Raw genomic sequence first — 26,166 nt, forward strand, 5'->3', positions numbered from 1 at the left:
CTTGAGGTCGTCCTCTTCGAACTTCGATCTCCCCCGTGCTCCCGCCGCCGCCGCCCTTCCCTTCTGCCTTGTCTCCGCCCGGGGCCGCTCCGCTGTCAGCCCTCCACCCGCCGCTCGAGAGCCGCTCCGTCGTCCGCCCGCGCGCCACTCCACCGCCCGTCGCCCGCCGCCCGTGCGTGGCTTCTCCCCCTGCCGCCTGCGCCCTCTAGCTGTCGCCCGTGCAAATGCTCCACCCGCCGGCGCCCGTGAAGAAGGGAGAGGAAGAGAGGTGGAGAGGGGGGGTTGAAGAAGAGGCTGACGCGTGGGGCCCACGTGGGTTCTATGCTGAGTCAATTGCCACATCAGACAAAACCGGACTCAAAACCGCCGAGGGACCTAGTTTGCACTGGTTTTGTAGTTGGGGGACGCCGGATATCTGGTATTGTGGAGTAATTGTGGTTGGGGGACGATTTTGTAACTCGATGACAAGTTGAGGGACCTCTGGTGTACTTTTTCCAAAAAATAAGACAGGCCTATATATATGCATTGCACTTCGCACTCTCATCATGGCCCAGTGAAGATCTTCAATAAATGGAATAAGTCCATTTCGATTCCCTTAAAGTGATTCGAATCCAATCCATAACCCTAAACCATAAAACCGGATATCTCGACCCTCGAACTATTGAAACCAGTGCAATTTGACTCCCTTGGTTTGGAGGGCGGTTTCGCTGACGTGGCGGTGTGACCTAGTCTGTAGGGTTGACGTGACGCTTAAGTGGCATTTGAATTAAAAACGCATACGTGGGACCGTTTGTCATTCACACACATAAAAAATTATAGGGCCTATTGACATATGGGCCCCACAAATCATCCTCTCTCTATCAATTTTTTAAGGGAGTCAAAGTGTACTTATTCCTCGATAAACCGTGTGGTTGCAACGGCGAACCGCAGGAAAAATTGCCGCTCGAGATCTCCGTCTTGTGTGTTTGTTCGTTTGGACGGTTAGTGCGTCGCGTCGCCGCCCACTCGTCCTCTCCTCCCCTCCGCGCGACGGCAACGCGCGGCGCGTACGCTGGAATTCGACGACTTGTCTCGCACAACGAGCCAATGAGTCAATGACATGGTGCACATGTGCATGTCGCATTGTCATTAGCTGTCTTAGCTACTGATGATAATCCCTTTTCCCCCTACAAGAATTTCAGCAACAGTTTGGAGCTAGCTTTGAGTGTACTCGAGCAAGTAGCAACAAACCGACACCTCTATGTATCTAGTAGCCTAGTACAAAATGGCATGTATTGCAACACTAGTTGTCACTAGCTAGCCTATTTAGTACACTAATCACTACTTGCCACATGCAGTAACACTCGCCTAAAACCTTAATAAACCTGACCATATATATCGATCTATCCGTGTTGTGAAGAAAGCTCATCAAGCTCACTCTCAGTCGAGTACTCGAGCTAGCTTAGCCATGGCGGCGATCTCGCCACGTCTGGTTGTGTTCGTCGCCGTCCTCCTCCTCCTCCTCCTCGCCACGGCGACCACCACGCAATGCCACCGTCACGGCAAGCGACACCGCCACCACGCCGTCGCCGCCAAGGGCGCCGCGGCTGCGGCGGCCACGCCGGGGGTGACAGACGTCCATGCCGTCTGCCGCACGACGCCGCACCCGGACTCCTGCCTCGCGTCGACGGCCGCGCACCTCGACGCCGTCTCCGCGGAGGTGGCGGCGGCGGCCATCTCGGTGCAGCTGCTCCCGCCGAACATCCTGTCCGTCGCGCTCGCGTCGCTCCGGGGCGCGCTCGCCGCCGTGTCGTCGCTCTCCCCGGCGCTCTCCTCCGCGCTCTCGCCGCCGTCGTCGGGCGCGTCCCCGCTCCGGCGCGGCGCGGCGCAGGACTGCCTCGAGCTCCACGCCGCCACGCTCGCCTCCCTGTCGCGGTCCGCCTCGCTGCTCGCGTCCCCCGGCGAGGGCCTCCCCGCCGTGCGCGCCCACCTCGCGGCGGCGCTCGCCAACAAGGCCACCTGCCTCGACGGGCTCGACGGCGCCGCGCCGTCGTCCGGCCTCCTCGCGTCCCTCGACGATGCCTACGCCCACGTCACCAACTCTCTCTCCCTCGTCGCCGGCCGCCGCGGCGGGGGCGGATCGGCGGCGAGCTTCGCCGCCGCCGTCGCCAACATCATCCACCACAACCGCCGCCTCCTCGACGACGACGACAACGACGACTACAACGGCGGGAACGACGACGACGACAACAGCAACAACTCCGGCGAGAACACGGTGGTGATCACGGTGGCGAAGGACGGGAGCGGGAACTACCGGACGGTGGGGGAGGCGGTGGCGGCGGCGCCGAACAACAGCGCGGCGAGGACGGTGATCCGGGTGAGGGCCGGGACGTACGAGGAGAACGTGGAGGTGCCACCGTACAAGACGAACATCGCCCTCGTCGGCGACGGCCGCGGCGCCACCGTCATCACCGGCAGCCGCAGCGCCGCCGACGGCTGGACCACCTTCCGCTCTGCCACCTTCGGTAAATGAAATCCCCCACACCTCGTAAACAGCAAAGCATCCCGTGACACAAAGCTATCGCCTATCGGATTGGGAACGTGCGATCCATCCTGGCTCGCTCTCTGCATGCATGCACGCGACGATGCCTCACGTGGGTCCCACTCCGCAGTGGGCGTGACACAAATATTTGGCCTACCGATCACGTGCATGTGCTCACACTGATGCAGCCGTTTGTATGTCACTTAAAAAAATCATCAAAAAATTAAAATAATTTAGTTACATGATAAATAAGTGGGTTGAAATTCAACTTATACGAGTAGAAGAAATAAATTAGATTTTGAATAGAACGTAGGAGTATAATTTATGCTTAAATTTGTTATTTTTAATTATATACTTGTATGTCTGTAAAATGACATATCTCACAAAATCTATCCTACTTTTTTTTTAAAAAAAAATAATGACCTTTTAAATGCCATACACAAAAGACACAAAAAAAAAATCTATCTACAACTGACATGATCTCCATGGATCTAAGCATCTTTGAGCTTAGATATTTGCTGTCACTTGTCAGAATGTCAGCACGCGTAGCTAGCTAGCGTCCAAGACGGATTCGACGACGAGTCGCTGACAAAGGTGACGTCATGCACATGCAATGCAGGGGTGTCAGGCGAAGGGTTCATGGCTCGGGACGTGACGTTCCGGAACACGGCGGGGGCGGCGAAGGGGCAGGCGGTGGCGCTGCGGGTGAGCGCGGACATGGCGGCGGCGTACCGGTGCGGCGTCGAGGGCCACCAGGACGCTCTCTACGCGCACTCGTTCCGCCAGTTCTACCGCGAGTGCGCCGTCTCCGGCACCGTCGACCTCGTCTTCGGCGACGCCGCCGCCGTCCTCCAGGCGTGCGAGCTCGTCGCCGGCGCCCCCGTCGCCGGCCAGTCCAACGTCCTCACGGCGCAGGCGCGCGGCGACCCCAACGAGGACACGGGCTTCTCCGTGCACAACTGCACGGTGGTCGCCTCGCCGGAGCTCCTCGCCAGCGGCGTCAGCACGCGCACCTTCCTGGGCCGGCCGTGGCGGCCCTACGCCCGCGCCGTCGTCATGGACTCCTACCTCGGCCCGCTCGTCGACCGGGCCGGCTGGGTCGAGTGGCCCGGCGCCGAGCCCGGCCGCGCCGAGACGGTGTACTTCGGTGAGTATGGCAATGGCGGGCCGGGCGCCGCCATGGACGGCCGCGTCGGATGGGCCGGGTTCCATGATATGGGCTACGACGAGGCGGCCCAGTTCTCCGTCGACAACCTCATCTCCGGCGACCAGTGGCTCGCCGCCACCTCCTTCCCCTACGACGACGACGTCTAACCGTACGAGCATTGTCACCGATGAAATCCATGTCCAATCAATGCATTGTAGTATTGCACTATTACTACACTTGTATTAATGAATTATTACCACGCGTAAATCTCAACAATGCAGCCGTTAATTAATTACCGTGTTTCAGAGTAAATCCGTGGAACTGTAAACTGCAAAAATGCAGAATTACCCTGTTTTGTTTACGACACAAAAATCCTAACAAATTTCAGTAATAATGGTTGTAAATTATATTAAAGGGGTTGCCAAAAACATAGCGACATATATTTCATTTATATTTGAGTTAATTTTTTTCCTACGTAATTGCGCTCTCTACCCTATATTTTGAGGAAAACTACGGAGTATGTATAAGTATGGTTCTACCTCTCTTATCTCCTCTTCCAAGTTGACAATACACTACTTGTAATATTATTTCTATTATATATTGTCTATTTGAAAAATTACAATGTAAATAAAACTTGCAATGTAATTACAGTGTAATTTAAAGTGTAAAAACGAATTGGTTGTTTTTTAATGAAAATGTGGCGTTATAAATATCTATCTTACGCTAATTCTTGCTACAGATTCTGAAGCTTAATAATGGTTGTTCTTGAAGCTGACTATTGATGATGACACGACACGCTGTAAAAGAATGTTAATGGGTAGTACACTCTGAATGTCTCGAAGGATGTCAACATTCAGATAACTCTGAGCCACCAACTTCAGAGTTTTTTTTTAGATAATACCAACTTCAGAGTTACATTCAGATAACTCTGAGGCACCAACTTCAGAGTTCAGACTCACATGGGCACATGAGTCTCACTAATTAACTGCCAGTGGGAGCCAATCTCTTCATCTCTATTGGAGTTTTTCTTAATCAAACTCACCAGCTGATGATGCTAGCAATGATTGAAATGATCGTGCACAAAAGTGCTATTCCCAGCAGAATGAGAAACAGCCAAACAGGTCAGAATATCTGTTCTGAATCTTGATTGCTTCACAAGGACAAATTTACAAGTTCTCCATGAACCAATTTACTGTTTTTAAAAGCACAGAATTCTAAATCTGAAAAATTAGCCAAACTATATATATATATATATATATATATATATATATATATATATATATATATATATATATATATATATATATATATATATATATATATATATATATATATATATATAGAGAGAGAGAGAGAGAGAGAGAGAGAGAGAGAGAGAGAGAGAGGGAGGGAGGGTACAGAACTACATCAGAACTGCCTCTTCAGTGTACTTGAATTCCATACCTTGAAAATTATTCTTACACATGAGCATTTCTATACAACTACTGCCTTGCACTACATGATCATTGATCAGTTCTTCTCAGATCTGCCTCTTCTGATCATTCTTGATCTGAAGAACATCGGCATCTTCGAAGACCCGGAACGTCGCCAGCTCAATGAAATCAGTGATCTGAACCTCCATAGGCCTGTTCTTCAGAGGAACAGAAGCAAGCATGATCATTAGACAACCAAAACCAAATCCCATCAGACAACAAAATCCTCATCAGGCAACATATGCTAATCTTCTTTCTCCTTTCAGCATGTCAGGAAAAATTCAGTAAATTCAGATGTTGGCAATTACCATGGGAAGCAGGCCTTCTCCGGCAGCCGCATTCCGAGCCTTGGACCTTCATCATACCCTTCACAGACCATCTCTCCCTTGTCATCTCTGTAGCACACAATCCCTCTCAACTGGTCCTCAAACACCTGAAAATTCAGACAAGAAAATTCAGAAGCAAAGTTAATCAAGACAAGATCACTCATATACTCTCCTTGCTTGGAGGAAAACATATACTATATGTATGTATACTTTCTTGATCATAATTACCTTCTTGTTAGCAGTTGCTGCAGCGATGGAAAGCTGTGATGAGCTGGTGCCGCCATGGGCAGGAGCTCTGAACCTTAGGGCTGCCTTCCTGGTGCCAATTAATCTTGGGCTGCTGGCCATGGAGGAAGAAGGATGGAAGGAGCTCCTGGCTGCTGCCATTATGGTTTGTGCTGAGAAGGTTTGGTGTTCAGCTTTCTTCAGAGATTAATATAGTGGAGGAAGGAGTAGGGTAGGGTGTTCTAATCATGGAGGAAGAAAGGTTTTTATTTTATTGTAGGTTACACCCGGTTCGTCCCAATGACCTGTCACTGTTTTATATTTAAAATGCTGCTTATTGTAGGTCATACTTTCTATTGAAGCTTATAAAGTCATACACCCTCCGTCCCAAAATAAGTTCATTTGTAGGTTTCGATATCCCACATTTGACTGTCCATCTTATTCTTAAAATTTTAAAAATAAATTATGCATAAAGTACTGTTATTTTATCATGTAATAACAATACAAATACTAAATATACAAAAACTAAATAAGACGGACGATCAAACGTTAAACACAGAAACCCACAAATGAACTTATTTTAGGACGGAGGGTGTAATTTGTGTATGTCAAATTTGAATTTTAAAATGTAATTTTAAAATTAGCTTGTGTTCTTTTCGGAACAGCTAAGAATTATTTTATTGCAGGTTAGACTCTATTCGTCCCAAATATGGACAATGGAAACAGAACACAGGAAGCACTTCAATCATTCAATTTTAAAGCGTACTTAGAATGCTGCTTATAATTGTAAATATAAAACTGGCATTTTGTAAGTCATAATTTCTTTTAATGCTTATAAAGTCATACTTCTGTGTAGGCATGACTACTTGCTTATGACGTTGCCAAATTTGAATTTTAAAACTTTATTTTACAACAAAAGATATAGATTAGAATGGTTATTAAGAGTAAAAGTGTAAATTATGCTACCTTAATAATGATGATGATGATGATGATGATGATGTAATTAATTGTATTTTTTAAGACGGATGTAATATTTGGCTACGCTGTCTTTGAATTATAATCGTACTACTCCATCCAAAAAAGCGAATCTAGAATTAAATGTGATACATTCTAGTACAACGAATCTGAATAGAGATATGTTTATATTCGTAATACTAAGACTTATTACATCCAGTATTAGATTGTTTTTTTTTAAAAAAAAACGAAGAGCGTAGGTTGTAGCTAACAAAATACCTTCCAAACCTATCCTTGTAAAAAAAAAAGGGAACTCGACTGTAGTTCTTCTTCTTCCCTTTTCTTTTTCCTTTTCTTGTTTTGATCGATGAACGGAAGAAGCAATGTGCATCTATTGGTCTCGTCGCTGAATCTCTCGCCAGTGGGCGTTGTCATTTTGCCACAAAATGACAAAACGTTATCATTACAGTTGTTGATAATGTTTATTAATCAACCAGAGAGAGTCCAATAATGGCTAACCTTATCTGATGACGTGCACAACTTAATAAACAAGTGTGGCAGGAGTACTTAGCAATATTGTTATCTAAGGGGGTCAATGGTATGTGCAGTAAAACCATTGGCAACGTATATACCCTCTCATCCTTGCTTTTGGAAACCTAAGTAAAAGATTAATTTCGTGGGTAGAACACTCTGAGCCTAGGGGCGTTTTCTCAGTTATATTTTTGGAGTTTTTGGGATTTTATCGTGTACTGCATTTTATGTATCATAACGAAAATACTCATATTTAGTCGGAAGGGAGAAAGAGCAACTATATACTCTTAAATAGTGATATATACATAAAAATAGAGAAAATGATATAGTCACTCTTACAAATCAGAATTTTTAAATTGATCATCGTATAACCTTAACCTTCTTCATTTGACATACATCATTGTTGCATCTACGCATGTATATACATATTTTGGGTAGTTATTAAACACTCGTTTCTTAGACCCTCTTTATTTAGACTTAGACTTTTAAGTCAGTATTGGCTTATATAATTTATAAACCGGTGGATTTAATGTCCTAAGTTTAATGGTGGAGTCATGCATCTATCTCACATAAGTCAAAAAAGATTCTCCAACCTAGCTTTTGGCTTAATAGTGTTAGAGTGGCTTATGACTTCAAAAAAAGCTAAACGAAAAAGTCGATTGTTTGTTTAGAATTAGACTTTTGGCTTATAAGTCTAAACTAAGAGGGCCTTAGTGTATAGGGGGAGTTAAAAGTCTTTATTGATTTTTCTTCATCACATACTCACCTTAAGTGAAATATAGAAAAATTAAAACTTTTTTAATCTTTTGAAAAAGACTTATAGGACAGCTAGCGGTCCATCTGTTTTAATAGCTGTGTACTGCTCCAATGATGCTGAAGGAACTCGCAACCGCATGAATGATTGAAGTGCTTCCTACCTTCCAGTGTGTTCTGTTTCAATTGTCCATATTTGCTTTTACAACTTGACGTGTTGCAGCATAATTTATTTGAGAAAATCCCTTGTATAACCTTGAAATTTTACCAAATCCCTTCTATGTCCGTGAATTTTACTTACTTCCTTGCATGCCCCCAAAATTTAATTTTGATCCCTTGCATACCCCTTCCGTCAGTTGACCGTTAGTTGACCGTCTATTTTCTATAAAAATGACCATTTTAGCCTTGGATGAACAAAGAAATTTATGAATTACATTATTAAAAATATATAAGCTTCTCACATGAGACTACTATAGTTATAAGTTTATTGGCGATGCATCATTTATCCCAAAAATTATTTTAGATAATTAAAAAAATATGTATTTAATTTTTTTTAAAAAAATTCATAAAAATGAGGAGCATTCATATAAATATTGGACTACCAATGTTCACAAATTTTTTTAATGAATGCTCCCAATAAAAAAAAATCTATTGTCCTATTAAAATTTCAAATAAAAATTTTAATTTATTAACTTTATTTTATTTGTAAAATTTATGTCAAAATTTTCTGCACTAATTATTTAGTCTCATTAGTTTTATAAAATGCACATGCTGTGCACTCAAACAAAATTTTCAATTGTTTTTGAAGCTTATGTTTAAACCTAAAGCATCAAGGGCAAAAAAGATATTTATAACCAAATGTAACAGTGAGATGATGGAAAATGTAACGGTAGGAGCATGGAAGGGATCAAGTTGAAATTTCAGGAGTATAGAAGGGATTGGGTAAATTTCAGGGATACAAAAGGGATTTAGTGAGTTTTCAAGGGTACACAGGGAATTTACTCAATTTATTTATAAGCATGGACATTTTTACTGTTGAAGCGTGTAAAACATAATTATTCAGGTTTTACTTTTAAGTGTTGTTTTACTTTTGCAAATGATCTAAATCATATCTCTATCAGTGAAAAGTGAAATTTGAGATAAGTACATCATTCAATTAATAACGGCCATCGTATTTATAAGGAGACATATCAGAAATCATTATGACCATCAGAAGAAGGGAGCTATCTCGAGTGTTCAATTGTTTTCGGGTGGAAATCTCACGTTCGTTTCTAAGGCTGCGTTCCGGAGGTGGATCCCCGTCTCCCCGCGTGGAAACCGTGATGGTTTATTAATGTATAATTAATTAAATATTAGTTAAAAATAACTTAAAAATAGATTAATATAATTTTTAAAGTAACTTTTTTATAGAAAATTTTTATAAAAAGTACACCGTTTAGTAGTTTAAAAAGTACGCACGCGGGAGGTGAGTTGGGAAAGTGACGAAAAGAACTTGGCCTTAATTCTCCTACCACTTCACGCATGCACCCTTATAAAGATCTTTTATTGTAGGATCCTCTAAATAAACAATACTTTCAAATTTCAAAGGTACTTCTGCGTTGGTTCATTTACTATAAAGATACCTATTTACTTAGAAACCCTTAAGAATTCTGTATTTTAAAAAGTGACCAATGATGTAAGTCAGCAGCGAGAGCTAGGTGTAGGGTTGATGATACACGCGAAGTGTTGGGATTATTTACTGAACTAGGACTTTTGGCGCGCTTCGCTGCGCCCCTCCGTTCGTTTAGGGCTATGCAGTTAATTGACAAATATACACTAACATGGTAGATTACTTTGAGGAAAGCAAATAATAGGAGCATAATAATAGATGAAAAAAAGGAATTGCAAGGAATAGCCAATATAAGGGACAATGTTGAGTACAACAGGAGTAAGATTTCCTACCGTACAACATGAAACTTACAGGTACATAAGAACATCCTAGCTAACTAATTTGTGCAGCAAAGCTCTATAGTCAGTTTGTTTGTTCTTGTCATGGCAACTAATTAGCAGTGACACCCTTAATATACTTAAGCTAAATGGCAATTCTCACATATACAAAGATTGTTATAAAATGAGATTGTAATGCAACTGCTTAGAACTGAGAAAGCACAAGCAGTGAAGTACAAGGCTGATAGATAGCCAAGCATGCACTTAGAGTCTTCACAAACCTGAGCACCTTCTGTGGTAGCCACCAATCATTTTTATACAGATAAGACAACAATAATTATCAGATTCAATATTCACATTTACAATTAGATTGCACTTATTTCTCTCTAAAAACATATTCTACTTATAATTTCAAACTACCATCTAGAGTAGAAGGCAAACTGGAAAAGAACATAGATATTAGCAATATTTAACCTTCTTGTACATAGAAACACAACTGTAATTTACATTCAAATCTAGTAATCTGCTTTTTAATTAGCTAATGAGGATGGCTCGGCGCTTTACCGTTTGTTTTAGACATTGTAAAGCTGGAACTTATATGAGTAGAACGTGAAAACATCTAGAGCAGACTAAACTTGATAGGAACCAATGTGTTTCTTGTGGTGCTTCAAGGTTGCCAGTGAGAAAAAGTTCTTATCAAGAACATGTAAACAGACAAAAGGCAAACATATTTTTGGCACATTGTGCGGCACACTAATGGCATTACAGAGGGCACCTGATCATATCTATAACGAAGCACAAAGGGTCAATTGATCACCACAAAGGCATTAACCGAATTGGCTTCCCTAAAACATCTCTACTAAACTAATTATTTCTGCATTAGGTAGCAGAAAGGGTAAATTGATCAGCTAAGATATTCTTCAAAATATCTGGCAAGTGTGAAACCCTTTCATCACTTACAAACAGTTGCTGAAACCATATCTAGCTAGTGAACTAAATCATTTATGGGTTTTGCAAAAAAAAAAAAAAAAGTTCTATTGGTCAATCAGGATATATAAATCTTCAAGGAAAAAATACATACTTTATAGTATTTATAAATTATCCGAACCAAGAATTGAACTGTCACATATAATTGCACTATTGAGTTGAGTAGCTGACAAAAGGTATTGGAAATCTGCAATGTATAAACAACAAAAATGTAGACAAAACCTAACAGTCCTGTATATGGTAACAATGCCTATATCAAAATAACACAATCCAAATATCTTATATAAGACATGATGCCCTCCAATGCTAGCACGTACAGTAATTTCTGCATAATACATGATGTAACCTGAGAGTAGCAATGCACCAAACTAATCATCGTCTTTTTTTACTTACCATTGTTAAATTATCAGGCAAACAACCTGGTTTGGCAAACGAAGAAAAGAATGTTCACACATGAAAAGAAACAAATAATTAGAGAAAAGGGTCTAGTCTCTATTGAAATAGAAATGATTCAGGAAGTACAACATATCAAATAAATAAGCATTCAGTTCTGTAGGATTGTGCCTACCAAATAAGACAACATTTTCTTTTGAAAGCCCTCTATCTAAATTTGGATGACAATAATTTGATAATGTCAGAGAAGGAAGAATGGCAATGGGCAGCTACACATGTGAACCATAGAACACTCGTAAACAAAATTCATGCAACGATACCAACACTGAAATGTTTGCAGCTCGACCAAAAAAATACAACCATTATAGCTAGTTTTATCACCATGTAAAGGGAAAATCTGGAGGCAATTTTCAGGCTTGCTCTGCCACTGCAGCAAATCTGAAAGCCATTTTCAGGCTTGCTCTACCCCTGCAATACACCTTGTTGGCCTATCGACCGGCAATGGCTTGCGGATAGCACCGAGCACCTTACAGTGTCTCCCCATTGTTCAAGCACCTCGCCAGCTCCCCACTTGCAATATGGATTTGGTTTATGTAAAAAGGCCACGGGGAAAACCTGGCTTGACCAAATCTGACGCTATGTTCTGCTTTGAGCCATTGTCAGGCCATCACACGCGCAGCACGCGGCACCGCTGGGCGCTGGGGGAGGGCGACGAAACGACGACAGGCGTCACGGCCGAACCTCGCCCCGAGGCCTGCGTGGTCTGGTCCCTCCACAGGGATGCCGCCACGGCGTTCGTGGAGGCGGTTCACCATGGCGTCGACGGTTCACCAACGACCACAGCAGCGCCTGGGCGAAGGAGGACGCGCAGAGGAGTTTGTGGGGAGGTTGTCCGCATCGCTGAGAGAACAATGAAAGCGTGAGGAGGCGAGGGCGAGAGGGCAGACCGGCGGCGGCCTCTACGTGCTAGGGTTGACGGGGATTGGGGAGCGCCAGGAGATGGGGGAGGACGGGGAGAGTGCGAGGGGGAGGCCGTCGGCGGCGAGGAGAACACAAGGCGGCGCCGTCGCAAGGGCAGGGGAGAGAGCGAGAGAGGAAGAGAAGGTTTGGGGAACAGTGTTGGCTAGGGTTTCTGGGGAATTGGGGGATTGGTTGTTGTTTTTTTGCAGAAAAATCCCTTACTTTCACTTTTTAGAGCGTTGTCCTATACTTTAGGAGGTAGAGGGCCTTTACGTAAGAATACATAAGGTAGTGAATTACATTGAGGGACTTAAGAAATATTATCAAGGAAAGTGAGGACTTTTTGAAAAATTACCAGCTCAAGCGCTCTTTGGTTGCTGGATGCTCGATCGGACGGCGCTGCGGGCGAGCAACCAGAGCACACGAAAATCATCGGAATTCCAGCGCGCGCGGGGGGCGACGTGGATACACGCGCGTGCGTCCACGCCGTCCAAAATTCTGTGGAGCGAGCACTTCGCCCTCATCTTCAATATTTACTGAATATGTACAGTAAACTTGAATCTAATACAACATACGCATAGTAAATTTGGTATAGGGACATGCCCATAGTAATTTTTCTATAAATAAATTTGCTTCGACATAAGTATATAAGATTTATGATACATTTTACAAGTTTGACATAATTATGGTTAATTATTAGTTATTATGATAATAATGCTTATTTCATATCAATAAATAACACATTTAAAATAGTAACAATAACGTAGGTGATAGGCGTCAGAGCACTGTATATTATTAGACGTGATCCTAATATTGTTAATTACAAAATGAAGATAGATCTATTAATGTTATTTCTACATTTCTTGCCAAGTATATTTTACAAACACATATATCTATGTTGTTAATTATCATCATAAAATTGATCTAATTACTTTTAAATAATACCGTATACCACAAATAAACACTAACAAGTACTTGTTAATAAACCACTAGTCTACAAAAGTCATTGTTATTAAACCACTAGCCTATAAAAGGGAGGTTACTGTCGCGTGAATGCGTGACTCTACGTGCTAGTGTGATTGTGAAATGCTAATAATTTTAAGGTTATGAGTATGACCTGAGCTGGTTTAAGGCTGTATTCGTTTGACCACATGTCCTGCTTACTGAAAACGGAGCGATCATAACTATTTAAGTATTAGCTATTTTTTTAAAAAAATGATCAATAAGATTTTTTAAACAACTTTTGTGTAAAATCTTTTTAAAAAATTTTTTAAGCAACTTTCGTGTAAAAACTTTTTATAAAGACAAACCATTTAACAGTTTGAAAGACATGCGCGTGAAAAATGAGGGAGAGGTTGAGAATGGAAGTCAGCCTAAGAGGTGACAGAGACTTGTAAGTGGCGCCATCTTCTACAAGAGCACGCTCTAATGGGCAGCCCGTGCACCTGGACCGCGCATGAACGTGTCCACGTATCGCCAGGCCCACGCGAGACGTTGTCCCAAAGAAGTCTAAGCACAATTGTTTGGCTTTTTCGGGTAGCATATTTATAAAAAAAATAATTTGTAAGTAAAGGCTAAAAAATAAACTTCAATGCAAAACCTCCCAAAATTAACTTCAAATTTAGGGTTAAAAATTTTTAAATTTTGCTTATCACAAGCATAAGCGAAAAGATGAGGATGTTCTTTATCTTTTCCTTTACAAAAGTAAAAAATGATTACGTACTTACCTCAATTTTCATCTGTTATCCATATTAGACACGTGTAAAAATCTGGATCGGACCGGCGGCCAGCGGTCTCTTCGATCTAGTGTTGATTAGGGTTGGCAACAGGGCGGGTTAGGGGTGGGTTGGGCCAGAATGCCCCCGCCTTCGCTCCCCGACTTCTCCCTCCGGCCCCGCAGAGATGGTCGGGTGAAAAACATCATCTATCCCCGCCTCCGCAGGGACCCGACGGGCGAGTGGGGCCCTGTACCACCCGACTAGGCCGCTAGGTCACGACTGACGAGCGAGGAGCAGCGACAAAGGTACAACAATGGGTGGTTGAGGATTGCGCGTCACTACCACCGCCGCCGGTGCGCCGCACCTCACCGCTGATACCGATGCGCCGTCCCTGGTCGCCACCGCCGCGGATGCGCTGCTGACGCCGACGCGGATGGGCGCACCCCTGGCTGTCAACGTCGTTGTGGATGGGGATGGTCGCGCCTCACCGCCGCCGCCACACACGCGTGGCCACCGGTGGACTGGTGGAGTGACAGCTATTTTCTTCCTTTTTTATTTTACGTGCGTTAACTTAATCTTCATCTTCATGAATTTCAAACACCACCTAAGACTTGTTTAGTAGATTTAATTGAAAACTTGATATTCTTATATAAGGCTGTATCGGAGCTCTAGCAAATACGTTATCTCTAAAAACCTAAGTTACTTCACCGGCTATGATCTAAATCTATATAATTATGAGTTTACTTTCTCTTGACTATAAGCATTCGATATTGTCTCGGTTAGGTCCAATCTATACCAAGTGCTTGTATTTAAGAAAAAGATTGAATTAGTAATCGCATGACCAGGGTTTATGATTCCGACGAAATCCGACCGGATTTCGCGAAATTTCGACGTTTCGACGAGGCTCGAAAGTAGAAACCGTCTGAGATTTCGAGAAGTTTCATCCAAATTCAAATTTGAATTGGTAAAAAAAATCAAATAAAATCTTATAAGTACTATGATATTCATAGAACCCATTGGGATATAAATTTTCGAAAAAAATGATGTATTGCTTGTATTTACTGAAACTTACATCAGAAAAGAAAAGAATAAAGAATTAAAAAAAGAAAAACACTTACATGGGCCAAAACCGACCGGAATTAAAAAAAAAAAGAAAAACACTTACTGATCGAAATTTCGATGATTTCGATCGGAATTTCACCAAAACCGACCGGTTTTCAAGAACTTGTCGGCAAACTCAAGAAAGTTGTATTCAAATTTGGTTTATGAAATTTGTTCGGAATTTACCGGTTTTCCACCAGATTTCGCGAAATTCCGAATTCTGTCGGTGCCCGAAACGGAAGGGCCTGTCGGAATCGTAAACCCTGCGCATGACATTTACCTCTACAGCTAATCATGAGTAATTTAGGTCTTATCCATTAATGTTTGTCCTTCAGCTAGTTATTTAGGTTATATAATTATACCATGACCGACTTTAACTTTATCAATCCTATGCTGCATCGATAGGGTTTGACCTATAGAATTGATTTTATTAAGGAAAAGTTGTTTATAATTATATTTAATCTAGATCTAGTTTATGAACAAGTTTCCTTCACATTTATAGTCGATTCACTTATACATCGGCTGAAACGATACAACATCTACCTATCGGTTGATGAGCTATCGGGATGGATTGGTGGCTGAGAAGTGGTTGAGTGAGATATGAAAAAAAAAAAGAGTGAAGAGGGGAGGATGGAGGAAAAAGATGAATCTGACATGTGGGCCCCATATGCAAATAGAGAAAAGGATGAAAAACATGATGGTGGTGGCATAGTTCTAATTTTGTAAAATTTAAGTGGCACGGCTACGAATAGACGAATTATAATGGCATTTATCTGAATAGGCACATTTACAATGGCATGAATCAAATTAACCCTAATATGATATGTCATATTTGAGAAGCTTATCATTCTAATAAGCAGCTGCAAGAGACTAATTCGTGTGAATCTAAAAAATACTTTAAGTTTCCTTATATTTAGATTCTAATTTCTTGGAATCGAAGTGAATTTAAACTGTTTTAAGGAGCTTCTGATAGCTGAAACTTCTATCTGAAGCTCCCTAAACATGACCATAAGCAGCAGAATACCAGATCTTAGTCGCTGTAGGTGTATGTATGTCTAAGCAATAACTCATACCGCAAAGGTGAATAAACATATTTTGAACTTTATATGCACATTAGATAAAACCGCATAGATAATACTCATGTACATCCAAGGAAACACTCCTACCTAATAAGCATCCGGATGCAATATAAAAAAAAACAAAAAAGAATACACATAAACTGATGTGCAACAGGCACACAATAGCTATAGACTATAGAGTAGATTGTGTCATAAGCCTGAATTAGTCAGATAACTTCCTATGTTTTATGCCCCCCCTGGATTTCACTTCATTCACAAAACCTGAGGGTCCAGCACATTTCTGCAGCCGTTGAGTTATTATGTCTTCTGCAGTTGTTCCCCCCATATTTCCGATTTCAGTTTTTTTTTTCATTTTTCAGGAGGGATTGCAGCAGCAGCAGCCATGCCTTTCTGGTTGGATATGGCCGAAGCGAGAGCAATGGGCATCAGGCAGAGACCCTTGTTCTGAAGATACTGCATCGCGCTGGTGATGCTCGTTTCCATCAGCTTCACTACCTCTTGCTCAAAGGCAGAGCTGTCTTCTGAGTCTGGTATTTCTGGTGCCCCTTGTGAAATGGTTGAAGCTGATAGAGATGGATTACTATGGCACTGCAGTAGTTCAATGAGTAGATGGTTATTTCAGACATAGTGAGATCCAGGTGAATTGTGGCCCCATCAGTTATTACATATTTAAGTAAACTCAATGAAAACAAGAGGAGCAGATCTCGGATATAAATTGGGACTACAATGCACAGAAAGATTCTTCCAGTAGGCTACAATATTATGGTAGAACTGATCTAGGATGTCGAAAACTTGAAACTGGATATGCATATGTTGCACTACATATAAATAATATATTATTTATAATGTAGCCAATTAAGATGCCAACCCAAGAAAGCACAAGTTTTGGTTAGTTATCTTATTAATTTAATCAGAACACACAAAAAAAAGTTAAGCAGTATTGATTATTGAAGCATAATGGCACAATGCATAAGCAGTTTTGATCACAGAAGGTTTTGTTCCCCTCGTACACAAGTGCAAAGGTATATCTTCGTTTGTCCTATCTTGATGCCAATGGTCGCAATAATGGGCAATTCAAAACTAATCTCACAGAGCAAATAAATTAATAAACGCAAGCCAATGTTCATATGAAATCATGGAATGGTCATGAATATTTGGACTGATGTTATTTGTTATGTATCTAAATGTAATTTAAGGGGAAAAAACTGAGGTTAAAATAAATTGACTTGTTTCCATAGCTCTACAATCTTTTAACATAGCACAGCCTACATTCAACTAGTCTTTCTAACAAGGATTCTGTTTGGAAACATAAAGAAAAAGGAAAGCTGCACACCTCGGTTTGAGATTCCCTAAGAAGGGGAACAACTGCTCCAGGAGCTCCTAGCCTGCTCATGCTCAATACCTACAGAATTCAAGAAGACTGTCAGCCATCAGAAAAGGAGCTAACGCCCCCACCTCATCCCACACACCAAATAAACCTGACTGCAGATGTACCTTGACCTGAAGCTGAAGAAATTTCACATAATCAATTATTTCATCAAGCATTGATGCCTTATCTGCCTGCTCATACAAAGAAGGGTTAATTGTCAGGAGTTCTAAACCAAAATTTGTATACATTTTATTCTATACTAGCTAAATACACTTGCTTTGCTACGGATTAAAATAAATTATACATGTGCTAATATTGCTTGGAAAAAAATATTGTGATGTTTTTGGGACAATTTATTCCCTGTAGATGTCTTTGCATAATAAATTTGTATTTAGATATGAAATAAAATAGAATCATATGTAGAAAACTATTTTGTAAAACACATGAAGGGGTATTTGGTAAAAGCATAAACAATACTCTATATAATAGAGGTGGGGTGGCAGATTCACTGCCACCACCATTGTTTTCTTTGAAAAGGAGTATAGATAGATGCCAATAAAAAAATAATTGCATTGAAGGCAGAATATATGTATCAGCAACATTATAAATCCCATCCACCTGAAACAAAGACAACAGTACATCTAACGCCCATGTGTTGGCTGCACCAAAAGATCAATACTTGGATCTGATCTATTTGATAATCCAAAAAAATGCTTGCTTCTGTTTGTCCCATTTGGTCAGTTTCCCAACATACTTAAGTACGTATCATCCCCTAGTATACTCTTAGTTGTTATCAATCAACAGTTATGAATATGACAGCAATAACAACAGGGGGAGAAGCGGATTGCATTTTTGTGGTGACTCAAAACAAAAAAAGCACCTTATTGGAGTTTGGGACAAGGTCTTGGAGATTTTTCATCCTTTCTGAAATTTTCTCTCGGCGAAGCTGCAGCACAATGAGAAATTATATTTAAGACCATGGGTGCACACAAATTAAAAAAAAAAATCGATTATTATGCAACAGTTTGATTTGTTTCAAAGTGAACTGATCTTATAAAAGAACTCACCCGTTCAGCAATACTGTGAGGATCAGTTGCCTGTCCACGGCGAGCCCTTGTACGTGGCTTCGCATTGGCACTATTTCCAGGAGCTGAATTTGCTTGGGGTTCCACATCAGAAGAATGGTTAATAGGGTACTCACTTTTATGGTCATGGATCAATGGTGGTATCTGAACATTTTCATACACAAAATTCAACTGTTGAGGTATAAAATTGAAGAGAAAGAAAGTGAAACACTGTCAATGAGAAATGCAAATAGAACCTTTGAAGGAAGTGGTGGCCCTTGTGCATCAGTAACTGCCAAATGACTACCAGATGTGAATGTAGGGAGAGGTATATTCCGGACATTTTGCTCCTGCAATATGAAAATTGATTCATCAGCACAGTTAGAATTGAGTGGATAGTGAGCTGCGGATGTGGGAATTGCTGTTTAGTGGTAAAGCTTGAAATTGAAACCTGTTGAGCAGCCTTCAAACCACCAGCTCCTAGTGCCTGCAGGACAGTACCAAACGAAGGGATGGAACCACCATTGAGAAACTCTTTGCTATCCTGGATTGCCAAAAGAGCAAAAAATAATTCAATGAAGCAGATAATATGGCAATTATGTATATGTGGTGAATTGGTGATCATTACATGTAGTGATGCTATGGCAGCATTATCAAACAGCGAGGGATTCCCATTTGGAAGACTTGTTTTGTTCAACATAGCAACATTTTGTGCCCCTTGGAAACCGAAAGCATCTAGATTTACTGGTTCCATGAAGGAGGAAACGTTTTGGAATGCTGAACACAACGTCGGGGCTGAAGAAACGGCATGCACATCAGCAAGAAAAGCAGAAATGTCACTACCATTGCTATCAATTGAACTGGACAAAGCATGAGGCAGTTCTGCAAGACCAGGTGTATCCAATTTCGCATCAAATGTTCCAGATGTTGAATTGCACTGAAGAACCCCTGTGGGAATTGAATTGCTTCGCAGATTGCTGCTGTTCTGTAGCTGTTGAAGATCCAGAAGATTGTTAGGGAGCTCACCCTTAGGTAGAATCTGGCCAGATAATGGATGAGCCTGGGTGTTGTATGGCAAGCATCCATTTGCAAGCATAGTGGGGTTCCTTTCATTCTCCGTGATCTTTAAACTGCGATCTGATCCAGCTCCCATGAAATAGCCTGAAGGTGGTAGGCTTCCTTCTTCTGCATATGATTCTGACGAACCGTCAACAAAATTATAGTTCTCAGAACCTGAATTGCCAGGCCACATGTAGGAACCAGCAGAGTAATCCATGATAGCACGCTACAAAATTGATGCTCCAAAGTGTTACAGAGAATGGCCTCTAGAAACAGAAAGTGTTCACAGCTGATAATCCTGTACCAACAGCAGTTCCTTTTTGTACGAAATACCCTCTGACGCTGAAAGTAACTTTGTTAACCCTGTGCACAATATTTAAAAGATATTGTCAAATGAGAAGATGGTATATATACAATACTATAATAGCTACTACTTATAAAGTTGGTTATCTTATAGCACGCGTTAACCACATCAATAAACAAGTATTAAAATATTAGTAGGACAATTCTTGCTTGATGCATACAGTTGACAAAAGATCCTCAGCTAAAAAACACTCGTGTCATATTCATGTCAGTTTAATACACAAATTATTTAAATAAGGGATTTTGAATTTTTCCATGGTCCGCATTTATTTTCCTTAACAAACTGCAGAGATGTCACAAACAGCTAAACCAAGCATAGTTGAAATTATATCTAATATTTGTGATGAACTGACTAAAAGAACATAAGGACAGCAAATATAGCATGGATGGTAGTGCATTATGAAAACTTAGATACAAGACAAGCTTCCAATCTGCGCCATTGTTTGTTATACACAAAACAGAACGTACATGAACATTGAAACCACAGCTGCTGTCCTAAGCCACCATTTGTACAAATGGAATGATTCTAATTCAATTGATTGCAGATCATTAGGACTTATTTTCTGTTTTGTTCTACAGCGGCAACTCATTTTCTTTGGGAAATGGAAGCAACCAATTCATAGTTCCATACAATCAATTTGTAAAAAGCAAATAATCTTCCACCTTTCAGTAGAAGAAACCTGACCTCTTAACTTTATCATGTAACTATTGTCGATTATAATTACACACATTCAATATTCAATACCATCCTCTCTTTAAAACTAGGCTATGAATGTAATAAAACCGACATGCATCCTCCAACTGTTCAAATGCTAGTTCACATTCTGCTGCATACCATGCTTGTAGTCAGTTTGGACTGTTCTTGTCTAGGCAGTAACAAGAAAATGTATACTTATCTAACAAAAAAGAAAATGTATAGTACTATGTATCTATCAGCACTGCAAAGATTTGTCAAAATTCCTAAATCTATTATCGTAAAAAAAAAGAAGTAACAGGCTATCAATGAGCAATAAAACCAAAGGGAAAGGCTGAAAGCACACAATTTTCACAGTTTGAGACTGCTGATTGCAAAAACTAAAAATGGTGCCAGTGGATAAATCATTACATGCAAAAAAAAGAGCTTCTTGATCATACGAGCTCTACAATCGTAATATCATTCCCATGAATTCACACATGCTTGACCTAGAATCATCACAAAAACCTTCTTTGAAAACCAGGCAAGTGCCTTATCCTTATCCTTTTCCACCAATAGGATTTCCATGAAACAAAAACAAGTTAGAAATTCGATAACAAGAAAGAGCCAATTTTTACCCAACTATACAATCGATAAAATTCTTATCTTCCGCGATTTCATAAAGGAGAAACAATCAAGAACCAGAAAACATTACATGCACACCAACCAAACCATCAAACTCACACGATCGCCCATCTTTGACATTGCCCTTCTTCCCTTCTCCCCTCACAAAACCAAAACCCCACCAAGAAACGCCGCTAACCACCACACCCGCGACCTGAAAAAAACATAGCTGAAGAAGAAACCCCGCCGCTAACCTCCCAAAATCCCCAAACCTCCCCAAGAACAGATAGACACACCCACCCACCATGCAGCCAAACACGGCCTTAACTGAAGAACCATAAAATTTCGCAGCACTCACCGACAGAGAGGCGGTGTGGCCGGCGCGGAAGCCGGAGAAGCCGCAGCCCGAGAGTGGGTGTGGAGAACGAAAGGGGAGGAAGAGGAAGAGGCGGAGGAGGAGGAGGAGGAGGAGGAGAAAAAGTGTGGCTTTCTTGCTGCGGGTGAGGACTGAAGACGCGTTGGATGGACTGACTGCTGCTGATGATGAATATGATGCAGAGCCAGCCCAGGGGAGGGGGGAGGGGGGGGGGGGGGGTGCTGAAAATGCAGACGATAGCAGGAAAGTCTCAACCTTTTCTTTTTGTTTTGTTTACTAGTACACCCCTTCTGTCTATATTTTGCATTGGTGCATGGTATTTGTAGGCCTTTTTGTGGTTCTTGGGTTGGAGAACTTTGAGAGGGATGGATGGGTTGGGTGGAAATGTGGGAAAAAAAACAAATAATCTCATTTCCTTTTTTTTATGTACTTTGCTTTACATCTTTGTTGAATAGGACTTATGATTTTCTTTTCTTTTTCGTGTTTACACGCGTCTTTTTCAGAATAGGACATCTTAGATTCCAGACTATAGTAAAACCGTAGAAGAGTAATATATATCATAGCTTTTTCCTCTTGTTTTAGGTTACCTCTCCTTTTATAAAATAAGTGTAATGTTGATTTTCTTGGGGAACGTACAACACCCTTTTAAAAAAGTTAGCGAGATGTAATGCGGATCATACGGGTCACTTTAGTTGCCGCTTTTCTTGCTCCAATTACGTGGACTGACAACTTACAATTATTATAGCTTTTTAGTGTTGTTAGACATACGTTAAAATTATATTCGGTGCACCTGTACCATATTTAGCAATGGCTACTGATGTGCACATGAAACAAAGATGGAACATCAGAAGATAAGTCATCTGTATCTTATGGATATTAAATCGTCGGCGCATTTATTTGGATAGCGAGAAAACACTAGCACAACAAAGAATTTGAGACACGGCACTGAGCGTGCAATCAATTCGATGATAATATTAGTTGATGCTAAATATGGAAGTGGAATTCAATTCTTACTCCGTTCTAATTTGCTTACATATTTAGTAATGTGAACACCACTCTTATTGTTTTGAAAATAACCTATAAATTTTCTTCAATAAACTTTCTATAAAATTCAAAATTTCAGTACACTTTGTTCTATGAAAAATGCTAGACTTCTATAGTTTGTGTAGCACTGTCTGCACGCGAGGCTTTACATTCCTGCATCATCGCAGGGTTTTTACGAGGAGAACCGCATTGTCATTCGTTGTGGGGATACAAATTCATGTAACAAAATTCACCAAAACAGCGAGGGCCAAAGTGAGATGGATTAAAATAAAAAGTTTTGTCCAGATTATGTCACGCGCGAGTTCTGAGACCAGGTTAGGTTGTGATGACGTCGCTGTGCAAGTGGGCCCCGCTTTGGTGTTCTTCGGTTCCCTGGGGCCCACATTTGGCAGAACCTAAAGCTGGAGATTTGCTGTGACCTACGATCGATTCGACGTTGTTAATTAATCTGCCCCCCCCCCCCCCCCCGGGCAAAACAACAATATTTTTAATCCTCACTTTTAATTAATTCTTGATACTCACTTATCAATGGAATTAGTAATTTTTTTCTCCCAACTAATTCTGTACAATACATTCAATGGACATAATGCTAATTTCAGACGCAAATCACTGACCAACTAATCAGAGCAAATTAAGTGGAGCAGTACGACCTGCCAAGCTTCAGTTCCGTATCTTATTTGGAGAAGGACCATAGGATGCCAATAATCAGGGTGACCTGATTATTTAAGAAATTGGACACGGATTAATTAGTATTAGTGAAATAGAGGTCTCTCTATTGCCATTCAAGTAAATTTGATGACATGGAAGAAAGAGAAATGAGCATGGTTGTTATACATGACAACAGCTCAGAGTTGACTCTTAGCATTTATTAGAGTAAATTTTATTGCATGGTGGTGAAAGAAAGAAAAGAAGAGTAAGAAAAAGTATTTTGATATATTAATAATTAGAGACCATATTGTCTCTAACTGTTGTAGGATACTAGTCTTTAGATAACATAGAGGTCACATCTAACTCTAGCTTGCCCTTAATCCACTATTTCTTCGACCATTTAAAGCCTCGTTAATTAATTTCGTTGCATCACGCCATGGCCCTTTTCAACCGAATTTTCTGGCTCTGCATGTCTCCAGTGACGCATGCATATAATGGGCCTATCTGGAGGATGCAGTTTTTCCTATAATTAGAAGCTCTTTCAAACAGTATATTTTTTATCTAGATTATTAGAAAATATACTTGTAGAATTTAAAAAATGAATTCGAAACCAGAAGTTAGAAAACTCAATTTTTTCAGTCTCAGAAGCTGATTACCAACCAGCGGCTTATCAGAATTTTAAACTCTCCCAAACATACCCATTAATATATAGTACCCAGGTTATGATGATTCATGCGTAACCCGGGCTTAGCTTGATTGTTTTGGGGTGCACGCAATTAGCAATCAGCTTATCAGCAACCGCGTAATTGACCTAATCATCATCGTAACCATACCAGCCGGTGATCAACTCATTAATTAATTAACCAAACCAACACCACAAATTTGTCAAGATGGAGCAGCTATACTTGCCAAGCTAGCTAGTACTGTAACATTTCTACCTAGCTCTCTATCTACTGTCAACTTCGCCCATCCGAGCTGCTGAAAAGTAAACAAGACATTTACAGAAAGCAGTAATTAATTTAGTGTAAGATGAAATCAACTAATTAATCAAAGATTATAAGTTTGAAGAGGTTTAGCTAGCGAGGTTGTGAGCTGGATCGATCTAACTGCGACGTGCCGTGCCAAATTCCACGCGGCTTTGAATTCGTACAAAGCGGTTAAGTCGCTGTTTAGTTGGGGAAAAGAAAATTTTTAGGTGTCACATCGGACGTTTGACCGGATGTTGGAAAGGGTTTTTGGACACGAATGAAAACTAATTTCAGAACTCACCGGGAAAACCGTGAGACGAATCTTTTGAGACTAATTAAGCCGTCATTAGCACATGTGGGTTACCGTAGCACTTATAGCTAATCACGGACTAATTAGGTTTAAAAGATTCGTCTCGCGATTTCCCCCATAACTATACGATTAGTTTTTCTTTTTATCTATATTTAATACTTTATTTATGTGTATAAAGATTCGAGGTGATGTTTTTAGAAAAAAATTTGGGAACTAGACGTCCCTTATTTTGCATGCGCGCCATGCCATGCACCGGCGCGCGCGTGAATTTCGCGCCAAATTTTTACCCAACTGGCCACGTCGCCCGCCCGTCCCCGGCGAGGGCAAGGCAGTAATTTCGCCGCGCTAATTAATCGTGGCTTTTGGGATTAGCTCGAGCTAATCCGGCTAATGAACCGAACCCCATTGACTAATTAATCAGGAAATTAACGGATCGATCGATCAAATCCGACCACTGTTTTTGTTTTCCCTTTTTTTTTTTCCTGTGGATGTGATTTCGGTCAATTAATTGATCGATCGACGACGACAAAATTTATTTGATTAAGAATTGGGTTAGTCGTCAACCATTCCATAGAGAAGAGATTTCGTTGCACGAATTCATGGCCTATGTACAAATTAAATAGGGAAAATTGTAAAAACCACCCCATAAATCACTTGAAGTTTGACATTCCACCCTATAAGTTATTTTGTTGTAAATGCCCACCCACCTACTAAGTTTTGATGTAAAAACCACCCCAGTAAACATATGCTTAACCGAATCAATATGTTTTCATAAAGTGTGAGCGATTAATATGGTTTTTACCAAAATTAAATACTTCCGGAGTATTCTTAGATATTTTTTTTCAGTGAGACTCCACAAATAAAATTGCAGACGAGAGCTTAAATATTGTCGCACTGAGTTTCGCTATATGAAAAAAAGTTTCAATCAAATATGGAAAATAAGTCTAATGTAAACACTTGGACAGTATTGACTTGGCTAGCTTAGCCTGTGATAACCATACATCAGCGATAATAAACTGATTTGATTAAGGGCCTGTTTGATTCAGCTTAAGATTATTATAATCTAGCTTACTAGGAGTAAGCTGAAACAAACAAGTAGATTATTGTAGCAGATTATTATAATCTATAAGCAGATTATTATAATCTAATAAGCTGCTCTAAAGGAGCTTTTTTTTTTAGATTATTGAGTGGCTAAAGACCCACTACCCCTATATACTTGAGAAAAATTAACCACTATGCCATCAACCGAACAGATAGCTGAGGGCATTATAGACTTTAGCCTTTCAAACCCAATAATCCATGCCTCCAATAATCCAGACAAACAAACAACTCACAACTTATTCTATGTCAGCTTATTATAATCCAGCTTATAGTAATCTGGCTTAATAATCTAGATTATAATAATTATAAGCTGAAACAAACAGGGCCTAAGTATGTGTGCATTAGGGTGGTTTTTGTAACAAAACTAAGTAGAGGGTGGTATTTGCAACAAAATGACTTATAGGGTGGAATGTCAATCTTCAAGTGATTTATGGGGTGGTTTTTACAATTTTCCCAATTAAATATCAGCTAGCG

At 40.8% G+C, this 26,166-nt stretch overlaps 3 protein-coding genes across 4 annotated transcripts; 1 reads left to right on the plus strand and 2 right to left on the minus strand.

Annotated features, from left to right (window-relative positions):
• The first annotated feature begins 1,245 nt into the window (after window positions 1-1,245).
• On the plus strand, window positions 1,246-4,169 carry LOC127775950 (pectinesterase-like). The gene is made up of 2 exons (XM_052302268.1): window positions 1,246-2,504; window positions 3,141-4,169. Exons 1-2 carry the CDS (start codon window positions 1,448-1,450, stop codon window positions 3,833-3,835), a joined length of 1,752 nt encoding a protein of 583 aa, XP_052158228.1. The 5' UTR covers window positions 1,246-1,447; the 3' UTR covers window positions 3,836-4,169.
• A 902-nt stretch (window positions 4,170-5,071) lies between these two features.
• On the minus strand, window positions 5,072-5,917 carry LOC127777442 (uncharacterized). The gene is made up of 3 exons (XM_052304034.1): window positions 5,695-5,917; window positions 5,449-5,573; window positions 5,072-5,293 (listed from the first exon to the last, which is right to left on the minus strand). Exons 1-3 carry the CDS (start codon window positions 5,851-5,853, stop codon window positions 5,188-5,190), a joined length of 390 nt encoding a protein of 129 aa, XP_052159994.1. The 5' UTR covers window positions 5,854-5,917; the 3' UTR covers window positions 5,072-5,187.
• A 10,178-nt stretch (window positions 5,918-16,095) lies between these two features.
• On the minus strand, window positions 16,096-21,800 carry LOC127777194 (transcription factor LRL3-like). 2 transcript variants are annotated; one of them, XM_052303739.1, is made up of 10 exons: window positions 21,604-21,800; window positions 19,553-19,948; window positions 19,155-19,321; window positions 18,978-19,070; window positions 18,784-18,876; window positions 18,530-18,691; window positions 18,343-18,408; window positions 17,588-17,653; window positions 17,427-17,495; window positions 16,096-16,681 (listed from the first exon to the last, which is right to left on the minus strand). In XM_052303739.1, the coding sequence occupies exons 2-10, from the start codon at window positions 19,800-19,802 to the stop codon at window positions 16,442-16,444; spliced, it is 1,206 nt and encodes a 401-aa protein (XP_052159699.1). In that variant the 5' UTR covers window positions 19,803-19,948; window positions 21,604-21,800; the 3' UTR covers window positions 16,096-16,441. The 2 variants fall into 2 exon arrangements, with proteins under 2 accessions (XP_052159699.1, XP_052159698.1); XM_052303738.1 differs by having other exon boundaries at window positions 19,155-19,948.
• Between the last annotated feature and the right edge of the window lie 4,366 nt (window positions 21,801-26,166).

Source organism: Oryza glaberrima, chromosome 6 (genome assembly GCF_000147395.1).
Source record: "Oryza glaberrima chromosome 6, OglaRS2, whole genome shotgun sequence".
In the NCBI taxonomy this organism is placed as follows: Eukaryota; Viridiplantae; Streptophyta; class Magnoliopsida; order Poales; family Poaceae; genus Oryza; species Oryza glaberrima.